At 39.9% G+C, this 22075-nt stretch overlaps 1 protein-coding gene across 1 annotated transcript in view; it reads left to right on the top strand.

Moving 5' to 3' along the window:
• Positions 1–22075, top strand: part of LOC147693540 (short transient receptor potential channel 2-like) — a 338081-nt gene that overhangs the window by 240879 nt on the left and 75127 nt on the right. Inside the window, exon 6 of the mRNA XM_086933233.1 lies at positions 1806–2006. Coding sequence (XP_086789359.1) covers positions 1806–2006 — 201 coding nt within the window. The remainder of the gene's footprint in view (positions 1–1805; positions 2007–22075) is intronic.

Below are 22075 nucleotides of genomic sequence, written 5' to 3'. Positions count from 1 at the left end.
ATAGATGGAGGACCTCCCGGCTTCCGCCTCAGGAGGGGGAGAGTGCGTGTAATGTCAGAAGTTACCAGCCATCAGAAGGCAGGCAAGCCCCTGGATAGAAAAGTCAGTGCGCATTTCACAAGATCTGTTGCATCGTCGGTGGCTCTTTTCTCTGGAGTCGCTATCAAAGACATATGCAGGGCGGCAACGTGGAGCAGTAGACATACCTTCACGAAGCACTACTGCCTGGAGTCCGCAGGACGGGACGACCCTGTTGTTGGTCAAGCAGTGCTAAGAAATCTTTTTCAACGAGAGGTGAGCTTTCCCTACAATCCCTCCATCCTGGTAAGGACATTTTTTTTGTATCAGCAATGTTTTATTTCTTGTCTACAATTTAGCAAAGTATGCTATGAGAATTGTCATATGGTTATGTGATGCCAGGTATACAACAAAATGTGCTTTGGTGGCTTACTGCTAGCTATTCTGATACAAAGCATGGGAATCTATGAAAGTTCCAATACTGGGGTAAGAAAACAAGCTACTTACCTGTAACTTTGGTTACCCAGTATTGGCAACTTTCATAGATTCCCATGCGCCCACCCTCCTCCCCTGGGAAAGCTCGGCCTTTTACTGAGATAGTGGCTGTTTGCACAATGGCTATGAAAATATGAGGCTCTGAGGCTCTCTCAGGAAGGTTCTATGGGGTGAGGCTATTCTTATTGGTGGTTGTGGAAGGTTTGGGCTCTTTTACACAAAGAGGGTGATAGGCTACAAAATGAGATGAGGCCTAGGCCTGGTTTTCTCTTTTGTACCTATGGTTATGATAATTTTTTTTATTTACCGAGACTCCCATTCCGACGACGGGGAATGATACAAAGCTTGGGAATCTATGAAAGTTGCCAATACTGGGGAACCAAAGTTACAGGTAAGTAACTTGTTTTCTTATTGTCCAGCCACTCCCCCTGTCCCTCCCAAATTTTCGACTAAAACTTAAACCTGTGTGTGCAGAGATCCCTGCACGAATGATGGAGGCCTTCGATCAAAAAAGATAGGCGTGGCGGAGGTCTCTGCAAGTATGTGAGTAAACAGCATTTAGAGTGCATGAGTAATACTACTGTAGTACTACTCCACATACTTCAAAATGCAGATTTTAAATGGAGCCCAGAGGTCTTACTCAGGGTTAAAGCTACCCTAATCTTCAATCATCTGCTACATGCAGAGAGGGTGGTTTCTGAAAAGGCTGCAAATGAGCATATTTTTGGGAAAACTGATTAAGAGGTTTGGCTAGAATAACATTTGTAACAAAACTTGCAAAAGTATTGTAAACACAATATTAACTAATGGCATATTGTCTAGGTAAGTATGTATACAGAAGGATAGATTTACTGTTCCAAAGTGCATATATATCTACTTATCATGATGATACACTGGCGGTGAAATAAGTGGATACAACATGCAGGTTGATATTAAAACCAAGGTGTAGTGGTACAATGCTACGTGGGAGCTTTTAACCTTCATTCATTCAGAATTATCATATCTAAATGTGAAAAACACTTTAGCCTGTCTAGTATACTTATATTTATTTCACAATTGCCTGTAATTAATAGCTACAAGATCCGCTTCAGAAGGAACCATTACAGTGGGAAATGTGGCACATCAACTTTTGCTATAGGTATAACTTGCCTTTTTTTAGTAGTAGTTCGCCCATTAGAAAAAAACTTTAAAGTACAATGTTGTTGTCAGTGTGATTTCAACATTCCTCTAAAGTTTAATGACTTCCTACATATGTTCCACTTTTATCACCCCCCCCCCATCTGCTTCAAAAGGTTTCTTCTGGTTTGAGTGTAAAGAGGTCTGGATTGAGGGTCTACGCAGCTACTTCCTGGACTGGTGGAACTTCCTCGACATGGTCATCATCAGCATGTACCTGGCTTCCTTCTCGCTCAGAGTCCTCATTGCTGTACGGGGGTACTTTGTCTGCCTGGATATGCCGGATTCTGCTGAGTGCTACTACCTCACTAAAACAGGTAGGACCATCCATCCGTAACTTCTTCTAATGTGTCCTTTCGCCAGCAGCATTCTCAAATATGATGCTCTATTGCTACAGATTTGTTTAGTAACACCACACAACTAGGTTTCATCTAGAACATTTAGAGATGATGTCAAAAAGGCAACACTGAAAGTAATAGGTAGTTAGATTCTATTTAATGAAGGAGACCACCTAAGTCCTCTTAGAGGAGCCTTCAGCATTGATTATAGTAAACTTCCTATGGCTTTTTAATGAGGGGGTGTGACTGATGTTGCCAGAATACTTCCTGCTTATTGTTCATGAGAGAACAGTGATATTGTTATCTACTAATCATCTGCAGAAGGAGGGTTACTGGATGCATCAGTGACTAACAGCCCGATTCATGAAGCTAAATTGCGCTCGCAAAGGGCCAGATTCTGAGAATCTGGCCCTTTGCGAGTGCGATTTTTGCATTTGGGATTCATCATCCCAAATGCAAAAATCGCTATTAGCGAAATCGCATATTTGCGAGGAATTGGATTTAAGGAATCTCTATTAGAGATTCCTTAAATGCAATTCATTAACCAATTGGAAATTGCGAATTCGCAATATTTGGTCGCTATTTACCACGAAGTCTGACTTTGTGGTAAATAGCGAAAAAATTGTAAAAAGCACTTTAGTGCATTTTTTTCTGTTGCATGTTACACACACGCACATGTCCTTTGGACATGTGTGTGCGCAACACCTGTTTAAATTTGCATTTATGGGGTGCTACAGGGTGTTCTTTGGACATCCCTGGCACCCTTGAAATCGCTATCTTATTTGCGATTAGCTAATTGCTAATCGCAAATAAGCAATACTCCCCATTCATTCCTATCGGCCTTTAGGCCCATAGGAATGAATGGGGAGTTATTCCTTATTTGCGATTAGCAATTTGCTAATCGCAAATAAGGAATGTGTAGGAATCGCAATTTATTTTGCGATTCCTACATGAATCCCGTTTTGCGAGTCTTTCATAGCGATTCCTTATGAATCACTATTAAAGACTCGCAAAACGGGTCTTTGATGAATCTAGCAGTAAGAACTTTATTGACACTACTTAAATTGTTCAAGTTTCTTTATTTGTTATTCCATCAATGATGTTTCTGGTTATAGAGACAACATGAGACACAACTAGAGCAGTTTGCTAACTGTTAGTGGGGACAATTGGCACAGAATGGGAATAGGACATTAATCAGAGGTAACTGCAAGAGTTAGAGTTGAGAGTGTTGCGAGGTGGCTATTGAATTCATTGTAGAATTTGTATTGTCACTTGATGAGCAAACCGATCAAATGTCTAATGGAAGTTTTAAGGTTTCAAGGGGAGGAGTAATGGGAATTTTCTGATCATGAAAGGGCAGCACTAGGCTATCTCCAGGCATGGTAACTATAACAGTGCGATTACACTTCACAATAAATGGAATATTGTGACATTTAAGAACAAACACGAGCAAACCCACTAAATCTGATATAAAAACAACAGAGCCCCTGCACTATACAATGTCAATCAATACTTGATAGTACGGTTGTCGATTGAGGTGGTGGTTAGTTGAGCACATCAGGAATATCAGGTAAAGCTTCGAGAATAAAACAACATATAAATGACATAAATCAGTTCAAGGAAACGTTCTGTTCTCGGTGTAGTGTTTTCAGTTTATTGTTCCTTTGCATGGGCCAACACGTGTTTCATCGCAGGGAACAGACTGCGAATCTTCAGGGCCTCATAAGTGTTTGGGCGAAGTACGTTTAATAAGAGCACCCGGCTGGTGCGAAGTATGAAATCCTGTATTCGGATTTTCAAAAAATGTACATATTCCACTTCGCTTGATTTGAAGATTCTCGATTGTTTACAATTCGAGCGGTAACCGGGAGGAGAAAGATAGCGATAGTGTTAGGGAATCAGGTTCCGAAGATAAGTTAGATACCAAACTGTAGGCGGATACACCTCGTTGGTGCTGTTCTCCCTCTTGAGGTTCCCGGCGCCGTGTTTCGAAAACGGACCTGCAAGAGTTAGAGTTGAGAGTGTTGCGAGGTGGCTATTGAATTCATTGTAGAATTTGTATTGTCACTTGAGCAAACCGATCAAATGTCTAATGGAAGTTTTAAGGTTTCAAGGGGAGGAGTAATGGGAATTTTCTGATCATGAAAGGGCAGCACTAGGCTATCTCCAGGCATGGTAACTATAACAGTGCGATTACACTTCACAATAAATGGAATATTGTGACATTTAAGAACAAACATGAGCAAACCCACTAAATCTGATATGTTTTTTGGGTCTTGACTAATAAATTAAAGAAATGCTTGCTGTGGTGAAAATACAAAACAACAATCAATTACTTTCTATCTAGAATACATCTATTAAATAAGAAATTGAATGTGTGATTCAGCGTATTTTTGGGATGCAAAATAGTCCCTAGTCTAGGTAGGAGGGACACGAAAGTAGAGGCAGCGGGCTCAAGTTGGTAGAAGAAAACCTCTGGCTCAGTTTTGTGAGGTTTGGTGGGGATGTGAGAAGAAGAAGGTAGAAGCAATGTAATCCCAGGTTTGGCTCATCCTTATTAAGTGCTTGTTTCTTTCTTTTCAGTCCTGCAGATGGCCATGCGTACTGTTATATTTATTTGTTAGAGATGTTTCTCAGGTCAGAAAGGCTATTAGTTCCTCATAGGTCTTCATAAGTAGTAAGGCTGATGTGACAAGGCAACGTGAGGACATCTAATCTAGGGTTGATTGGATGGACTGAAGGTCCTCTTATAAGAATTTTCCTAGCTCCTCCTAGTGCACCATTTCTCATTGGTGCCTCCTGTTTCTTATTTCTATGCCTGTCTGATGGTGGTGATTAGCCTTTGAATCTCTCATGTCTAGCATGAAGTTTAGGACTAGGGCTATATTCACTTTCCAGTTGCAAATGTATGGTCCAGTCCTCTAATCGAGTGTGGGGGAGAAGGCGTACTAGAATGTGATTGATGACTGACTATTTAAAATGTGAATGTTGGTGATATGTGACTGTTTAGAGGACCTGTAGTTGAGGTTGACACTAAGTACTTGAGAATATTCTTTTTTCAAGATTTCTATATTTGTGTCTCTGTTCTGGAACCTGTGGATAATAACTGATGAACTAGGAATAAGCATAAGAGAGAGAGAGAAAGAGAGATTTGCCGAGCGATCTCCAACCCACCACTGACAAACTACGGTTGATATGGAGAATGCATGACCCTAACCGAATATTAGAATTAGTAATTACGGATATTATGGAAATGGTGGAGGTTTGCCTGGCTGAGGAGGATCCTGAGCACCAGATTATTGGTGCATGTAATGGCCTATCTTTAAGATTTAAGAAAGCTCTGCTTAAACCTGTACACCCCCCTCCCAACAAATTACATCATTGGTTTAACCATGATTGTACTGTGGATAATGCTTGGGAAGAAGCCCAGAGATCGAGCACTAGATGCCACCCTGAGGAACAATACAAGGCTGTTACCTCTAAGCAGTGGCAGGATGTAATATTGGAACAATGAGACTTATTAGGACCGGCAGCCCTCCTGAAAATAATAGCCATTTCTGGGCAACTGTTAAGGACTTGAAACACAAAAACCAGTTATTGTCCTCAATCTCCTGTCACATTACTAGCGAGGCATGGGAAACTCATTTTAGAAACGTTTATGCAGCTCTCCCTACCGAGGTTGTAGGGGGCTGATAGATGTTAGGATAACTCTGGCCGAGATGGGAGAAGCTATCATTCAGAGTGTGGAGGGGAAGGCCCCAGGGTCAGATGGTTTCCCAATTGATTTACTGAAACACAACACTGATTTTTGGGGCCCCTCCTGACCAATGTGTTCAATTATCTTGCACACTCTGATCTGCCTACCTCTTGGTGCACATCAATCATCGTCCTCATATTTAATAAGGGCAATAGGCTTGACTCTAGCTGCTATAGGTCCATCTCCTTGATTGACACCACAGTGAAAAATCTTAGGGCGTGGTATTTATAATAGAATTTAGGAGTGGGTCCAAGCGGAGTCCATTTTGTACCCATCACAATATGAATTCAGAAATAAGATCTGGACAATTGGGCAATGTGTGAGCTTGAATTTGTTGTTCGGCAAATATACTTTTGCAAAGCAAATATCTCTATACCTGGCTTTCATGGACTTATCTGCTGCCTTTGACTGTGTCAGTCGTCCACAATTATGACAGATGTTATTATCACTTGGATTAGATGCAGCTCTTGTTCACTTTCATGCACATTTGTAAACTAACATGAGAGCCTAGGGTTGTAATTATTGACAAAAGAGAAGTGACTAAGGATTTAGCGATTTGTAGGGGTGTCAGACTAGGGTGTGTGTTGGCCCCTCTTTTATTCATTTTATATATTAATGATTTGCATCTGTTTTTTACAGGCATTACTAGTGATGTCCTAAAAATTAAGAAAGGGCCTTCTCCCAACACTTTTGTATTTCAAAATCACATACTATGGCATGTGGGACATGATCCACTCAGCTCTCTGCCATGTCAGTAGGTGCCAACCGGCTGACAAGCGTAAATAGCTTCCCATATCTGGGAGCCACTTTTGCTGCTTCTTGTGCATGGACCCCTGGAATTGTACACCGTCAAATGCAACTGTCCAAGGCAATTGGTTCTCTTTTTAGTTCTCCTGAACCCCGGGTGGGGGCCAATTGGCACCCCCGAAACAGATATATCAAACCACAATGTGTCCCCATTGGAACTTACGGAGCTGAACTATGGGGGATAGCTAACTGCCAGGCCCTACAATAGGAAGAAAATAGGTTTTGTAGATGGCTCCTCGCGTTCCAATTTCTACTTCTCTCTTCATCTGCCACGAAGAACTTAATATACACTATATAATGATACTTGAGTACCTCTCTTGTGATAATGGTCTTCAGATCCTGTGGCTGTCATTTGTTAAAACTGAATTGGGTAAAATTGGTTTGCAGAGGGCTTTTGTTTTGCCAGATACACGCCCCAGTCATAATAAGAAAGATCTAGCATTAGCATTTTATTATTCTGAGAAGGAATGTTGCCTATATAAAATGGAAGGGAAAACACAGATCATGTCATACCTTTCTATGAGAGTTCCCTACTGCCCATCTATTTATCTTTGGCAGCCACTGGGACGTTGGGAACAATCTTCATTATTTTGTCTTAAAGCCGACACTGTTAAATATGTGCTGTGCTTCCCTCTTGGTTATCAGTCAAACATTGCTGCTATTCAATGTCCATGTGATGGTAAAAGAGGCCAAACGATGAAGCATTTTATGTTTTTTTGTAGTTTTATGAAATTTATACCAGGTTGTTTTAAATTCCAAAAAGAAATGCTTTAATATTAGGCAATCTAGAGTTGCATTTACATTTGCCCTGCAATTATCTGACAGAGAATTTAGTTTACATGGCGGTTCCTTTTTAAGACATGCCGTATGGGCACGAGGCAATATGTAGCTTTAATCTAGTTCTTGTGTAACCTTTAACTGTTTTTAGGAAATGTTTTTAACTGGTATTTTTATATCACTTTTATGGGCGAAATGTCGACTGAATAAAGTTATTTTGAATTGAATTGAACTGGTGCACCAAATGCTCTTATATCATACTCTTCCCTGTATGAGCCCATGTTCTCTAATGAAGGGTTGATTTATCTGGGTGATGGAGAGCTTGATGGTGGCTATTGGCTGATGGTGAGTGGGAAGGTCACTTCTTGGATTCACTAGTGTGTTTTTTTCCTTGTTAGCTGGTAAATGTCCCCCTGGCTGTACGTGGCTTTATTTTCTGATTGCGGATCTTAATGACGTGAAGATGCCTCAAATCTCTATGTTTATTGGTGGCCTTCGAAATTTGTGTGGGGGTTATTGATTTGCACATTTCTTTGTTAGTAGTTGTCTGTGGTGTGGATGAGTTCGCCCCTTAGCTGATGGGAGGAGTCGTTGGTCCTATGGGTGATGTTATTTTTAAAGGTTTGTGGTCATTGTTGCAGCTTGATGCCAGTACGACAACTTCAGTATTGACAGCTCCTCTTATATGGCTGTCTGGATGGGCCTGAGTGTTCCAAGAGTTGCTCTTTTGACTGTGGTTGCTTGTTCTGCTGGCTTCTGCTGTGGTTGGTGTGTTATTGGTCAGCTTCTTGATTTGGCAGGTGTCTGCTTGCCACTGCATTCTAAGTGATTGGCTTGAAGGGCAATAATCCTTATGTCCGAGGAAGGACAAGTGAGTGGTTGTGCTTTTTCACATACATGATCAAAGAGCTTCATCTTGTGCCTGGCAAGTTGCACTGTTTATCCTCTGACCACTAGGGAATCCAATTCCCTTTACCAGTTTGATATATTTTATGAGATCTGTTCCTTCATTGATTTTGTGTTCAGTCATTCATGGTGGTTTTGTCTTGATGTTTATTGTTGATTTCTTGGCTGAACTTGGTGGTCCTTGCTAGATCACTTTGTCTTGTAAGCAAGCCCCTGCCTCTGCCACCAGTTACTCTTCTGGTGCCTTTATCAAGCTATTGTTTGTAATAGTGTTGTCCTGTGGGATGTTTGGATGCTCCTTTTTGCTTTGGTCATCCTTCACGCTTGAGCCTTTTACCTTAGCCACACTCCTCTAACATAGCCAAGATGTCTTTTAGCCTTTTGCCCTTATGCATTGCTATTAACAAGAAAAGGGGGTATAGACCCAGTTAGAACTATGGAAAATGGACCCTGATATAAGAAAAGACACTAATGCTGCCACCCTACCAAAAAAAGACTGTTTGTTTAAGAAGACCTACCATAATAGAATTGGGTGAGGAGTCCATGATTTGTTCAATTGGGACTGTCTTCTGTTCACTTAGGGCTAGCTGGCCATAGACCTTGATTCTTTATTTTGTCCTTATTAAGCTATTTTGAAACAGCCATAAGTGTTTGTCGTTGGCTAATGTTGGTGTTTTGGAAAGAATGTTGGTTGTGGTATTGTCTCCTGAGCTTGGGTTGTTTTTGCTTGATTTTCTCTTGCTGTTGTTTCATGTTGACTTTCGATCTGACTTCCTTAAGACTTCTGGGCGCTTTTTGTGATGTACCACTGAAATTGCCAGTTTGTTTTCACTTCACTGATGTTCCTTCTATTTTGTTGGATGTTTCATTTTTCATGGTTTTGTCTTCCCCGTGCCCTCAACTATTTTGTGGCTTGATGACCTACTAAAGTCTGAAGTGTTTTTTAAATTATGGGTACTTTAATTGACCTGGGACATATGCCAGTGTTGATGGGGATATGAGGTTGATACCTTGGTGTACTATGTTGCACAACAGTTAAGTAGTTCCACTATTCAGTTTATTGCTGTACTCACTGTGTTTAACATTTTCATCATGTTTGCTTAGATAGTTTTGCTGTATGAGTTCCTTCTGCTTTTTATCAAGAGTTGGGAACATTTGTGATACTATGCTTTGTGCTTGTGTGGTTGGCACTTTGGCCAACTCCATTGCAGGGGTGTTGCCTGTGAGGCCTGTGTGTATGTTGTACTTTGAGAGATTTTTGTCGTTCCGACTGTTGATGTTCTTGATACTTGTGATCCCTGGGTTGTGAGGACTGTGGTCACCAATATCGTGACAGCCCATCGATTCACACACAGGTTTTTCTTGAAAAGCAATTTCTACCTACAGTAGTGAGTGATGAGCAGGTACGTCAGGTTGTTCTTTCCCATTGGGGAGGGGCATACGCAAGAAGAAAGAGCACATGCCATAAGAACCTCTTCAGACCCTCCATAGTCAATCCAGCTCTCTTGAGAGCAGCGCCCATCTCGATGACTCCCAACTCCAGAAAGGTCTGAATCAGGCTACTCAGTCGGACCAATATTGGAGGTAATTTGCCTCATGGGATCCCTGGTTCCTTGCAGTGTAGAGTTATATTTGTGGGATCTCAGTACTTTGGAGAGCTTGACATGTGCATCCAGCATGGATCCTTTCTTCTGGTCATCACACACACCTCACCCTGTGATTGTGGTCTGCTGAGTCCTTAGGAGTCTCAATGAAGTATACAAAAACGTGATGGGTGCAATGCTTGAATTGATGTGGACGATTTCTATTGGAGCCGGATCAAGGCCGATATGCATGAGCAAAATAATGATGAACTGGGATGCAGCACTGAGTAATTACTAAGATCAAATCAAGCATCCCTTCCATTACCTTGTTGTTGGTGGCAGGGCCTCAGAGAAGCACATCCGAAATGTATTGGTTGTACATCACATTGCTAGTCAGTTGTTTAGGCTTATTGGCTATACTCTGTGTTCGAAGCTCAGTGTTTAGATCTAGGCTTGTAAACTGTAATCTTTATTTAATTCTGCCTACTATTTACATATGATGACATGGATTTCATTTGGATGTTATCCTTTCAACTCAATAAATATTCATTTTAAACAAGCACTGAAATGCTAAGATCTCTGGTTTGCGTGCCTGTAATACAAAAGAGGACAAATGTTGGCAGCAGAGTGCCTTGCATGTTAAGCTATGAAGATTAAAATTACTGAGCAGTTATCACTGCTGACATAACAACAAAGGAATGGCAGTGTATCCTTCCGCAATATGCCGTGCCCTCTACACTAACAATCTTATTACCATTTAGAAACAGACTGGTTAAAGCTGTCTGTAGCCACACACTAAAAAAGGGCCAGGATGAACTTTGGGACTTTTTAGGTCTCACATACTCAGCGCGCATGCGCTGCATAGGAGAACGACCTTTAGCAATCGATTAGCCTTTTCTGCCAAAAACGTTCACGCGTTGCATTGTTTTCAATGGCAATGCGTGCACGTTTGGCGATTCCCTTTGCGGGAGCGAGCTTTAAAACCATCTGTTTGTAATTAACAGATGGTTTCTGCTCGCTCCCGCAAGGGAAACCGGTGCAGGCCCCCTCCTCTCTCCCCTCCCCCTGCTGCCAGCGCGAGGCGCGTGCGCTTGTTTTTTGTTTTTGTCTGTTAGCTTCCAGGTAAGTCATATGTGTAATTTCGAAAGTAACTGGATGTTGTGGCCTGAATTACCACAGCAGAGATTAACATTTTGCTTTTGATTATCATATCATTTGTATCCCAAGGGCAGATTGAATACACACCCTTCTAATGGTTTGAAAGGCCCAGTTTTAGTGTAAAATCTGAAGTGTTTCCCGTGCTGTCAACAAAGCCAGCTAGAAGCAAAGAAATCTAAATTTGATCAATCGCTCACTTTTTCAGCCAGAGAACCAAATAGCTCCAGATGCTATGTAACTGAGAAACCGAAATCACACATTCCAGCACTTAGGGCGCTGCTAATTAAATGATTTTGTCGTAGTGAGTGGTGTGTGCGTTTTCCATTGACTTGCAGTTGAAAGGGGGATACTTTTGAAGAGTTAAAAAGTTTGAAAATTACTATTATTCTATTCAAATGAAAAGCAATTTTCCTGCTTGAGAGGGCTGGTATATTCGGACTTCCCTAACATTCATGCATTAGTGTGCCAACTCTGCCAAAGGTCCCAATATAGTCAAGGAAAATGGATTCCTCATCACCAGATCTGGAACTTAAAAAACTTTTATTATTTGCGACTTGGACCTTGGTGCAACTGAATTTGATACACGTCTGGTAGCTACGCCTCTGCAAATACAAGATGTGATTGTCTGTGGTCATATTACATTTGGGACATTTGTTAACAGATTTTTCAAGTGCTGAGTCAGACCAAAAGTTTCCTTGACAGATGCATTTTGTACACGTTGTTTTGTGATGTATAACACTGATTCTGATCTCGGGTGATCTTGACAATCCTGTTATAAGCGCTTTGTTTCACTAAAAATAGCGTTTTCCTCTCGATCAAAAAGATTTATGTGCGTGAAGGCAGGGAGGAGGCGCTTCCCTGTGCTTCACCGTGGCGGGAGGGAGCCTCTCAGCCAGGTGAGCGGCCTGCTCCTGCTCGCCAACTTTTACTACCCTGCCAGTCGCATGACGATCAGCAGATGTTTCTTGATTCCGTCTGTCTGCGCGCTAAAATCGTTTGAATTGTGTGTTCTGCGGCCACACAGCACTTTGTTTCCATTGCTGGCAGCAGTTTCCTTCCCAGCAGTACCCACGTAAAGTGAGCCTTAAATAGTGTACGTTAATGTAATACTACATATATCGGGTGTGGGGTGTGTCACAACACATCGAAGGACAATACACTGCTGGTAAACTTTTATGGCACCATTTCTGTGGTAAAGGGGCACATGTCAAAATGGCTTCCAACTGCCCTTTCTAATTTAGGGGTGTGCGAAAATTCCATAATTTGCTTTTGTGTAATTACGTGAAATCTGGGCAAAATGTAACACAATTATGTAAACTGCAAATCCATCAATAAGCGCTATGTTTTAGTGAAAAATATGGCCTTCTGTCAATTTTTGACCTCAGTCTAAGTTTGTATAAATTAACAAAAATACCTGTGGCGTGAAGGGGATAATGCGACTCATTGAAATTCTAAAAACATCTATGGAGCCAGCATCTCCTCTCTAACATAAGTAAGATAAGATCAGATGCTCCATGCAAACCTTGCTTGCGAGTCATTGTTTTGCATGAGGCTGCCTGGGTAGGGTTGCCCCCATTTATAAGGTAGGCTACAGGTTCTTATCAAGCCAAATGTCATGATTTTTTTCCAACATGGAATCGGTTGTGACCTAATTGTCAATATTCGAATTTTTATCCATGTTGACTCAGATGTTCATCATGCCAATGTCAAAGCAATAAATAAAGAGCAACATTATCAGATGTTATGGACAGTTCTAACAATCAGGAAATTATACTATAGCAGGTGCTTCAAAAGTGAACTTAATATATTGACTTGTGTGAAATGTTGAAGCTAACCCTGTGTCAGGTGGGGAGGGCGTGTGTTTCCTGTGTCTGTATGTCTGTGGTCAAAGCTGGCAGGTGATGGACGATCCCAAGCATTATTAATTTGGTCATAACAGTTCCCATACTTATTTCTTTTTAAACAACCCTTCCTGAAATAGTTGAGCTCCATGGGTTGAAAATTGGTAAGAAGGGTCTCCTCTGCTGTGTAGTGAGAGATGGTTGAGGCAGTGAAGAAGAAACAAGCCTTCCCTCTAGGGTGCCTGCTACCTTAAATAAATATAAAATTGTGCAATTGGTTAATCCACAAATCTAAATATTGCTTGGGAGCCAATACAGGTTTTAATTGATAGACTATGGAATATGTCCTTTGATCCAGCGCTCCTACTAAAATTCTGCTTAAATGATGTCACCATCAACCACCAGACTTACCAATCAATACCAGGCCCATAGAAACATCAGAGCAGCTGAATCATGAGGCGAATGAATCTGATATGTTGTTTAAACTTTCTACAATAAACAAGACCAGCTTGTCATTTTAAAAGTTTATTTTAGAATTCTCAAAATTGCATAAACTTTATTAGCTCTTTATTATTATCAAACAATTATTTTTATTTATTCAGTTTAATACATTAATCATTGGCTCAAAATCTGGCAGTTCAACATTGCATGAAATAATGAATTAAAGAAAACATAACCCTAAACCCTAAGTTAGCTTTCTGACCTGAAAAGGAATAAATTCAATAAACAGTTGAATGCTTACAAATCCATGGGAAATCGGACAGCACTTCGCCCTCAGGAAACAGTCAGCCCCGTTCCCTTCAAGAGGCCCAATTTTTATACCATTTTTACTCGCTAATCTAACTAAATGTAATTCTTTAAACAAACTTCAGCACCCTGATTGGTTGCTGACTGTCAGACCACCAAAACCACTTCTTCCAGGGAGAAAACCTCACCGCATTATTGTTCATTGACATGAGGTGACAACAGCTTCCGAGCGTTTTCACAACATTTAAAAAGTTGCCTTTCTGATTTCCTCCAAAGCTCGGCAAAATCATCCCTGCCACTTCCTCGGCCTTGTAAAAAGAACATCCAGAGCAGTTCGTGTATAAGTCTCTTTTGTCAGAGCCACAGTCTTTTCTAAGGTGAAGCAAAAGCAAAGCTCCATGGAAAGTTTCCAAGATGACTGCACTTGGCTCCAACTCTGCTCACGTACAGGCTGACCAACATTTTTCAGAATCAGAACCAGAATTAGGCCTCAAACAACTCGAGCTAGTATTTAAACAAACACAAAAAGAGTGATTAATTCAGGTAAAACAAACCCTTCTGTTACCCACCCGACCATTGCTAATAATTAACCCACTAATAAATGACATCTAGCCGAAGCAAACAAATAAAGCAGCACATAAAATATCTACCATTCTTCATATAGTCCAGCTTTAAATCTCTGAAAAAGTAAAAAGATGATTAAATGATACACAGACAGACAATCACAACATAGGACAAACATGTAAGCACATATAATAAAGCACATGCCATGAATGATCAGCCGCATATTAATAGTGACAAAGACAAAAGGACAAACATGACAAACAAAACAATATTAATCATGTGTTACAAAACAGACTTGCAAATGCAACAAGAGCACATGTTATTAGTTCCCGCGTGTTCATGTGTGGTGCAAACTTAATCTAGGTTGAATTAATATAACAAATCATGCAACAGCTCATTAATTGATTAGTTCATGTTACAGGGAAATAAATCCATGAGTCAGAATAAAATAATTTCTGAAGCTCGCTTCATCAACTCCCTCATCTGGTGATTTTAAAATCACCAAACAACACCAAAAAATTTCAGGAAATTTTTCACCCAATTTGGAGACTACACACATTGGATTCTCTCGATATTAGTCTCCCTAAACCCCTGTTTCTGCTGTCTGGTCTACCCTTTCAAACTGAACCCTTCGCATTTCCTCTAACTCATATTCCTTCTCTTGTTCCTTTCTGAGTTTATAAATCCTTCTTTTTTCTTTCTGATGCTTTCTTCTCTTGTGAATTAAACAGCTAATTGTTAGCAGCATTATCACTATGATGATGACAATTACTGGATAGAGCACTTTGCCAATGATGGAGCTACCAACTTCAGAAAACCATTCTTTAATAGCCTCCATTCTTTTTCCAATTCTTTCAGTAAAACTTTCTTCTTCCATAGGTTCTATTTCCTCATGAAATTGTTTAATGTTCTTAACAAGCAACTCTATATCCCGACTTTTGTCAGGTATATAAGTACAGCAATGCTGGACATGTAAAACCCCACAAACTCCGCCCTCTTTTGCGAGCAGAATGTCTAATGCAAGACGATTCTGCATAACCATGCTTCTGGTAGCAACAAGTTCTGTGCTAACCAACTGGAAACCACTTGCAGTGTCTGTTGACAGTCTACAATTGTAGAAACTTTTCTGATTTTGATTGAATTCATAGTAATTCTCACCATAGGAATAACAGCACCAAAGATGTCTCCCAGGATTTCTGAAAAACATTCTCTTTTGTACCTATTCAGATTCAAATGTTCACCAAATTCAAAAGTACCCTTTTCATTTCTGTCAACATGAAAATTTTTTGGAAAGACCAGGCCAAGATAACATGTCCCCTACCAGTGGTCTGGGAGGCTAAAATATGCTTTATTACCACAGATAAAATAAATCCCAGGAAAAATTGGATCCTTACCACCTTTAAAACCCCATCCCCCCACAATACGATAAGTATCTTCACATTGACTAGCACCCACAAAAAAGTTATCGTATAACGTATTGTCTCTCCTAATACAAAATTTACCACTAACTGGTTCGTCTAAGTGAATTGCAGCATTAGTATTAACACCATTTAATTTGGCGTCCTCCATATGCCAGTATTTAGATTTAGCATGCTTAAGCATTTCATTTCTCTTGTAAACAGCCCTTCTCTCCTCAACCATGTTCAGAAAAGTCTTTTCTTCAGCTCTTATTTTGCATGTTAAATTATTTCTATAAGCGTACTCGTAATTGAGTTCATTAGTAACTAAAAAGAATTCCCTCATCTGCTTCGCAGGCCTAACTTTGTTTAAGCTATTTACAACTTTGAGATTTGCAAAAACCTCATCAAAGTCTGAGTAATAATACTCCAGACGTCCAGTTTCATAAAACAGGCTAGCAATCACACTGCAAGTAATGCCATAAGTGAGAGGTAACATATTATAAGTCACCCCCTCTGAAACAGAAGCAGGCAATTTCACACAAACATAGCAGTCTTTAACATTCATTACTTTAACATATTCAGACAGAAGCCTGGAAAATGAATTGCTTGAGAAATCTCCAACAGACCTATCTTGATGTGTCTCTGGATCATGCTCAATAACTCTGCTAGACTTGCCAGCATGTTTTTCATGTTTAGGCTCTACCTTACTTGTTATATTAGTCTTAGAGTTTTGCTTATTAACATCAAAAGGATAGACCACAGCTAAAATTAACCAAAGTAGAATTAATAATATCACACAAATTGAAGTCATTTTACAGCATCTCTTAAAAATCGAACACCTAGAAGTATCTGATCCAGGCATTCTAAAAATTAACAAAATTTTTAAAAATGTGAGTAAACTTTCAAACTATCCCCCCTCTTAAAATTTTTTTTTTTTTTAGAACCAAACCCTAAACAGCTTTTCTTCGACCTTGTGTCACAAAATATGTGCTCTCCAACTAAACAGCTTTTCTTCGACCTAAAGTCACTAACAAATTTTCTTCAGCCTTATGCCAGGAAACAAAACCCTTATCAATAAATTTAAAGAATTTCAATCCTTGTCACTGAACTCTTCCAAATCTTCCTGACTGCTGCTCTCAACCTCTACAATTGGTGGGATTATAATGTAAGTCCACTCTGGGGACTTATACTTCTGCTTTGGCTTTACTATTCTTTTTGTCTTTCTAGTAATTACTTCTATTTTCTTATTTTCGTTTTTCTTTTCAGGTTCACTTCCCTGACTAGATATCTCGTTGATTTGATCTTTTGTTTTCTTCACCAGTTTGAATTTCAAATTGTCTTCAGGCCAAATGTCTCCTTTTCTCAAGACTTTTTTCTTTGGCACACTTTCGTTACACTCAGCTTTCCAAGCTCTTTTTCTGAATCTTCTTATTTCAGATTCTTCATCACTTTCATCAGTATCTGTATCTGAGATTTCAAATCTGTACCTAGGAATTTCTTTACTCGGTAGCTTCACTCCATTCGGAACAATATCCTTACTGGTACTTGGTAATTCTTCTTCTTCTTCGGGAATCACCTTCAGCTTCCCAGTCTCAGGCTTTTTGCTCCTGAACACAGAGTTACTCTTTTGCTTTTCAATACTTTGGCTCAGATTTTCGTCTCGCTCAGAATCTTCTGCTTCTTCTGAATCTCCCTTTTCTTTTAGAGACTCTTTTTCAAGCAGATCATCATCAACACCTCGATCTCCAGTTTCAATATTCAAATCTTCTTCATTCAAGTTCTGACTCTCATCTAGATTCTCTTGTTGTTGATTTTCTTGTTGATCATCAGACTCAGGATCTTCTGGGTCTCCTTCTGAATCTGAATCAGCTGTTGTGTCGCTGTCTTCATCAGGATTTTCAGGAGGTGGCACACGAATCGTATGGCTTGCGTGAATCCACCTTTTTAGCCCTTTGCACTTTACTGCATTTGTTGTAACTAAAATTATTTGTCCTGCTTTCTGCCACCTTGGGACTAAACAGTTTCTTCTTCGATGAACTTTGGTCCTTACCCAGTCTCCGGGTAACAAATCATGAGCTTGGACTTTCTCCTTTGAGATTACATCTGTTCCCACCTGATGAAACACAGAATTCACTACATCAGACGGTTCTGGCAATATTCAATGATTGCACTATCATTAATACTCATTAATTTGCCAACTGGAACAAATGCTTGCCTCATTACTCTACCCATCACGATGTCATGAGGGCTAAGACCTGTCTTTTTCTCTGGAGTGCTTCTCATTGACATTAGAAAAAGTGGAAGTGCATCTGTCCACTTCACTCCTGTGGCTAGACACATTTTTAAAATTCTATTCTTGATAGTTCCATTTAATTGTTCAACAACACCTGTTGCTTCTGGTCTGTATGCACAATGTAGCTTCTGTTGAATATTCAAAGCTTCACAAATCAGTTTCATCAATCTGTTTTCAAAATGAGTTCCGCAATCACTTTCAATGGTAACTGGAAATCCGTACCTAGGTATGATCTCCCTAAGAAGCAATTTTGCCACAGTGACTGAGTCATTATGACGAGTCGGGAAAGCTTCCACCCATCTTGAAAACAGACAAACAAATACCAATACATATCTCAGTGTGTTGTGCATCGGCATCTCAAAGAAATCCATTTGTAATCTGGTAAAAGGACCACCCTCCCGTCCTATGGTTCCCAAATTTACAACAGTCTTCCTGTCAGGATTCATCTGTTGGCAGGTCAAACATCTTTGGCAAAGTGATTCTGCAATGATTCTAAATTTCGTGTTGAACCATGTTTCTCTGAATAATCTAATCATGGAATCTCTCCCTAAATGTCCTGAACCATGGTACATCCATGCCATATCAGCAATCATGCAATCTGGCATTACAGGCCTTCCATCTTTGTGAACCCAAATTCCATCTTCCTCTCTTTGTCTGCATTCATTTTTTAACCATGTGTTTTTCTCTTCCTCACTTGCCTCATCTTGTAGATCCTTCACTTCCTGCCATGTTTCAACTACAGAAATTAGCATGAGAGAATTCATTGTGTGACTTTCGTCTTTTTCCCGATTGATTGAATAATTGTTTTTGGCGCAGTATTTCGCAATCTCATCAGCATACGCGTTTCCTTTGGTGATGTAATCATCACCTTTTTTATGAGCTGCACATTTGACTACAGCAATTTGTTCTGGTAACTGAATGCCATCAATCAATCTCTTGATCAATTTTGCATTTCTTATTGGCGTTCCTGCAGAGGTTAAATAACCTCTTTGAGACCACAGTTGTCCATAATCATGAACCACACCATAACCATATTGACTATCAGTCACTATGGTTACTCTTTTGCCAACTGCTTTTTCACACGCTCGGATTAAACCAATTAGCTCTGCAATTTGAGCAGAACGAATTCCATCCAGAGGTGAACCTTCAACAACATCCGAAACTGTGCAAACTGAATATGCTGCCCTCAAAATTCCTTCATCATTCCTCAAACAAGATCCATCTACAAAATAGACTATGTCTGATTCAGGTAATGGAACATCTTTTATGTCCTGTCTTGGCTTTGTGCAGTAATCTACAACATCCAGACATTCATGATCCATGTCATTTTCATTACTTACCTCAGTAATAACTCCATCTGGTAACAGTGTGGAAGGATTTAGATTCACACACCTAACAATATACACATTGTCTGATCCCAGAATTGTTTTTTCATATTTTGTCAACCTGCTACTTGTCAGGTGTTGAGTCCTACTTCTGGTAAGAAGAATTTCAACTGAATGAGGTCCATATACTTTTACAGGAAATCCCATAATGATACCCTCACTTTGTTCAAGACTTACACTCGTTGCAGCCACTGCTTTTAAGCAACCTGGCAAAGCCTTCGCAACAGGGTCCAAAACAGCTGAGAAATATGCAATTGGTTTTCTCAACTTACCATGCCTCTGAATCAATACAGACAATGCACAACCTTCTCTTTCACTGCAGTAAAGTTCAAATTCTTTTTCATAGTCTGCCATACCCAGGGCAGGAGCCTCACATAAGCTCTTTTTTAACTGCTCAAAAGCTTCCAGTTCAATTTTTGACAGAGTAATTGGATCTTTTACATCTGCTTTTGTTAATCTTTGCAATGGTTTTGCAATTACTGAAAACCCACTGAACCATTGTCGACAATAACCAACCATTCCCAGAAACATTCTCACTTGCCTTTGTGTTGTCGGTGGTTGAATTGCTCAAATCATTTTAATTCTTTCAACTGTCACTTTTCTCGTTCCCTTTGCAATTCTATGACCAAGATATTTCACTTCTTGTTTACAAAACTGCAATTTTGCAGGTGACACTTTATGTCCCTCATCTGCCAATCGATTTAACAGGGTAATGGTACCAGTAACACAATTATCTCGTGTTTTGGCTGCCACAAGCAAATCGTCAATGTACTGTACCAATGTGGAATTACCAGGCAATACCAAATCTTCTAGGGATTTCTTTAACAACTGATTAAAGATAGATGGACTCTCAGTATACCCTTGAGGGATACGACACCATGCTAGGATCCTATTTTGGAACCTGAAAGCGAAAATTTGCTGGCTTTCTGGATGTAATGGAACTGTAAAGAAAGCATTACACAGGTCAATGACCGTGTACCATTCTGCATCATGTGGAATCTGGTAAAGAATTACTGCAGGGTTTGGAACAATTGGACAACATGGAACAACAATCTGGTTAATTTTTCTCAGGTCTTGAACAATTCTGTATGTTCCGTTTGGCTTTTTAATACCCATAATCGGTGAATTACATGGGCTGCTCTCAATTTCTTTTAACACACCTTGACTTATGAATTTTTCAATCACAGGAATGACACCCTCAATTGTTTCAGCTTTCATTTTATATTGAGGAACATTTGGAAAATCAATTCCCTGCTTAACAGTGATTTTTACTGGATCAATATTTTTCATGAGACCCATATCATTTCCTGTTAGGTCCCATATTGCTGGATTAACTGGCTTTTTTAGCTCTTCTGGCAAATCATTTTTATCAAATACAGGAAATAGTGATGTTTTCTCCTCATCAACCATTAGCATAGTCAATTTATAAAGCCCATCTTCTTCTGCAGTTTGCATTTCAATGCCATCTGGTGAACAATATATTCTGCAATTCATTTTGCACAATATATCACGACCCAACAGATTCACAGGACTGCTGTCACAAACTAGAAATCTGTGCTTATCTTTGTAGTTGCCTATTTCCACTTTTACTGGTTCTGTTAGACTTGTTTTAATTTGCTGATTAGCCACACCTACAACTTGGATGGACTCCCCAGAGAGAGGAAGATTTTCTATTTCTGCTGATCTAACAGTAGAACGGGTAGCACCTGTATCCACAAGGAAGGTAACATCGACATCATTTACTTTACCATTCACAAATGGACCAGACTGATCTACCTCAAGAGTGGGTCCAAGCACACACTCTTCTTCCTCTCTCAGGCACCGTCATGAGTAATCTTCTGAAGAATCACTCTCTTCTTTGTCTTTTAACCAAAATTGAGAAGCATTTGACATGTTAATTTTTGACACATTGTTTACCAAATTACCTCCACAGAAACCTGTTTCGGGGGAAAATCTCAGTGTGTTAGCACTACCAGGGAATGGTGCTTGAGGTACCTGACTCTGCTGAATTTGATTCTGCTGTACCTGGTTCTGCTGAAACTGGCTTTGCTGTATCTGGCTCTGCTGATTCGCTATCTGTCGTCGCTGCTGACTTAATTCATTTAATTGTTGCTGTAGCTGTTGCTGTTGCTGCGGATTTAACTCACACTGCACCTGTGGGTTCAACGAATAGTTTTTGAAATTTCTGGGCGGGTTTTTACACTCGCGTTTCCAGTGTCCAATTTCGCCGCAATTAAAACATGGGAGCTTTTGTTTCAGCTCTTCAACATTTACATTAAATTTTGGCTTATTATTATTAAAATTATTCTTGAACTTTCCCTGATTTTGCTGCTGCATAGATGCTAACTGTTGTTGTTGCTGCTCTGCTACCTTCACCTGCGCCCACATTGCCTTCTCTTTAAGATTTTTCTGCTTCGCGTCTATCTCATCACTGCAATATTTTGCCTTTCTCAGGATGTCATCAACTGAAAGCGCTTGCCAACAAACAATTCCATTTCTAATCATGTCACCAATTTCAGGTCTCAGGCCATATACAAATCTGTATATAAAGTGGCTCATATCTTTTTCACTTAATTTTTCATAGCCACTGTACTGTTTAAAGACTAACAGTAATCTTTCATAAAATGAGTGAACTGATTCTTTTGGTTCCTGGTTTGTTCTGCCTATTTTAACCCAATCCACTTCTTTCGGGGGAATTTTTTCTTTCAACCAGTGAATTACTTTATTATAAATGTCCATGACATCTTTTGCTGGAGCACCTGCAACCGGGTCTCGGGGAGGTTCTTCTTTTGGCCAATCCACAGAAATTTTGCATTCTGTCCAAAGATCT

The sequence above is a fragment of the Lissotriton vulgaris genome, chromosome 8 (genome assembly GCF_964263255.1).
Source record: "Lissotriton vulgaris chromosome 8, aLisVul1.2, whole genome shotgun sequence".
Lineage (NCBI taxonomy): Eukaryota > Metazoa > Chordata > Amphibia > Caudata > Salamandridae > Lissotriton > Lissotriton vulgaris.
Note: the sequence above shows the minus strand (reverse complement) of the source record. Positions and strands in the feature narration are given on the sequence as shown.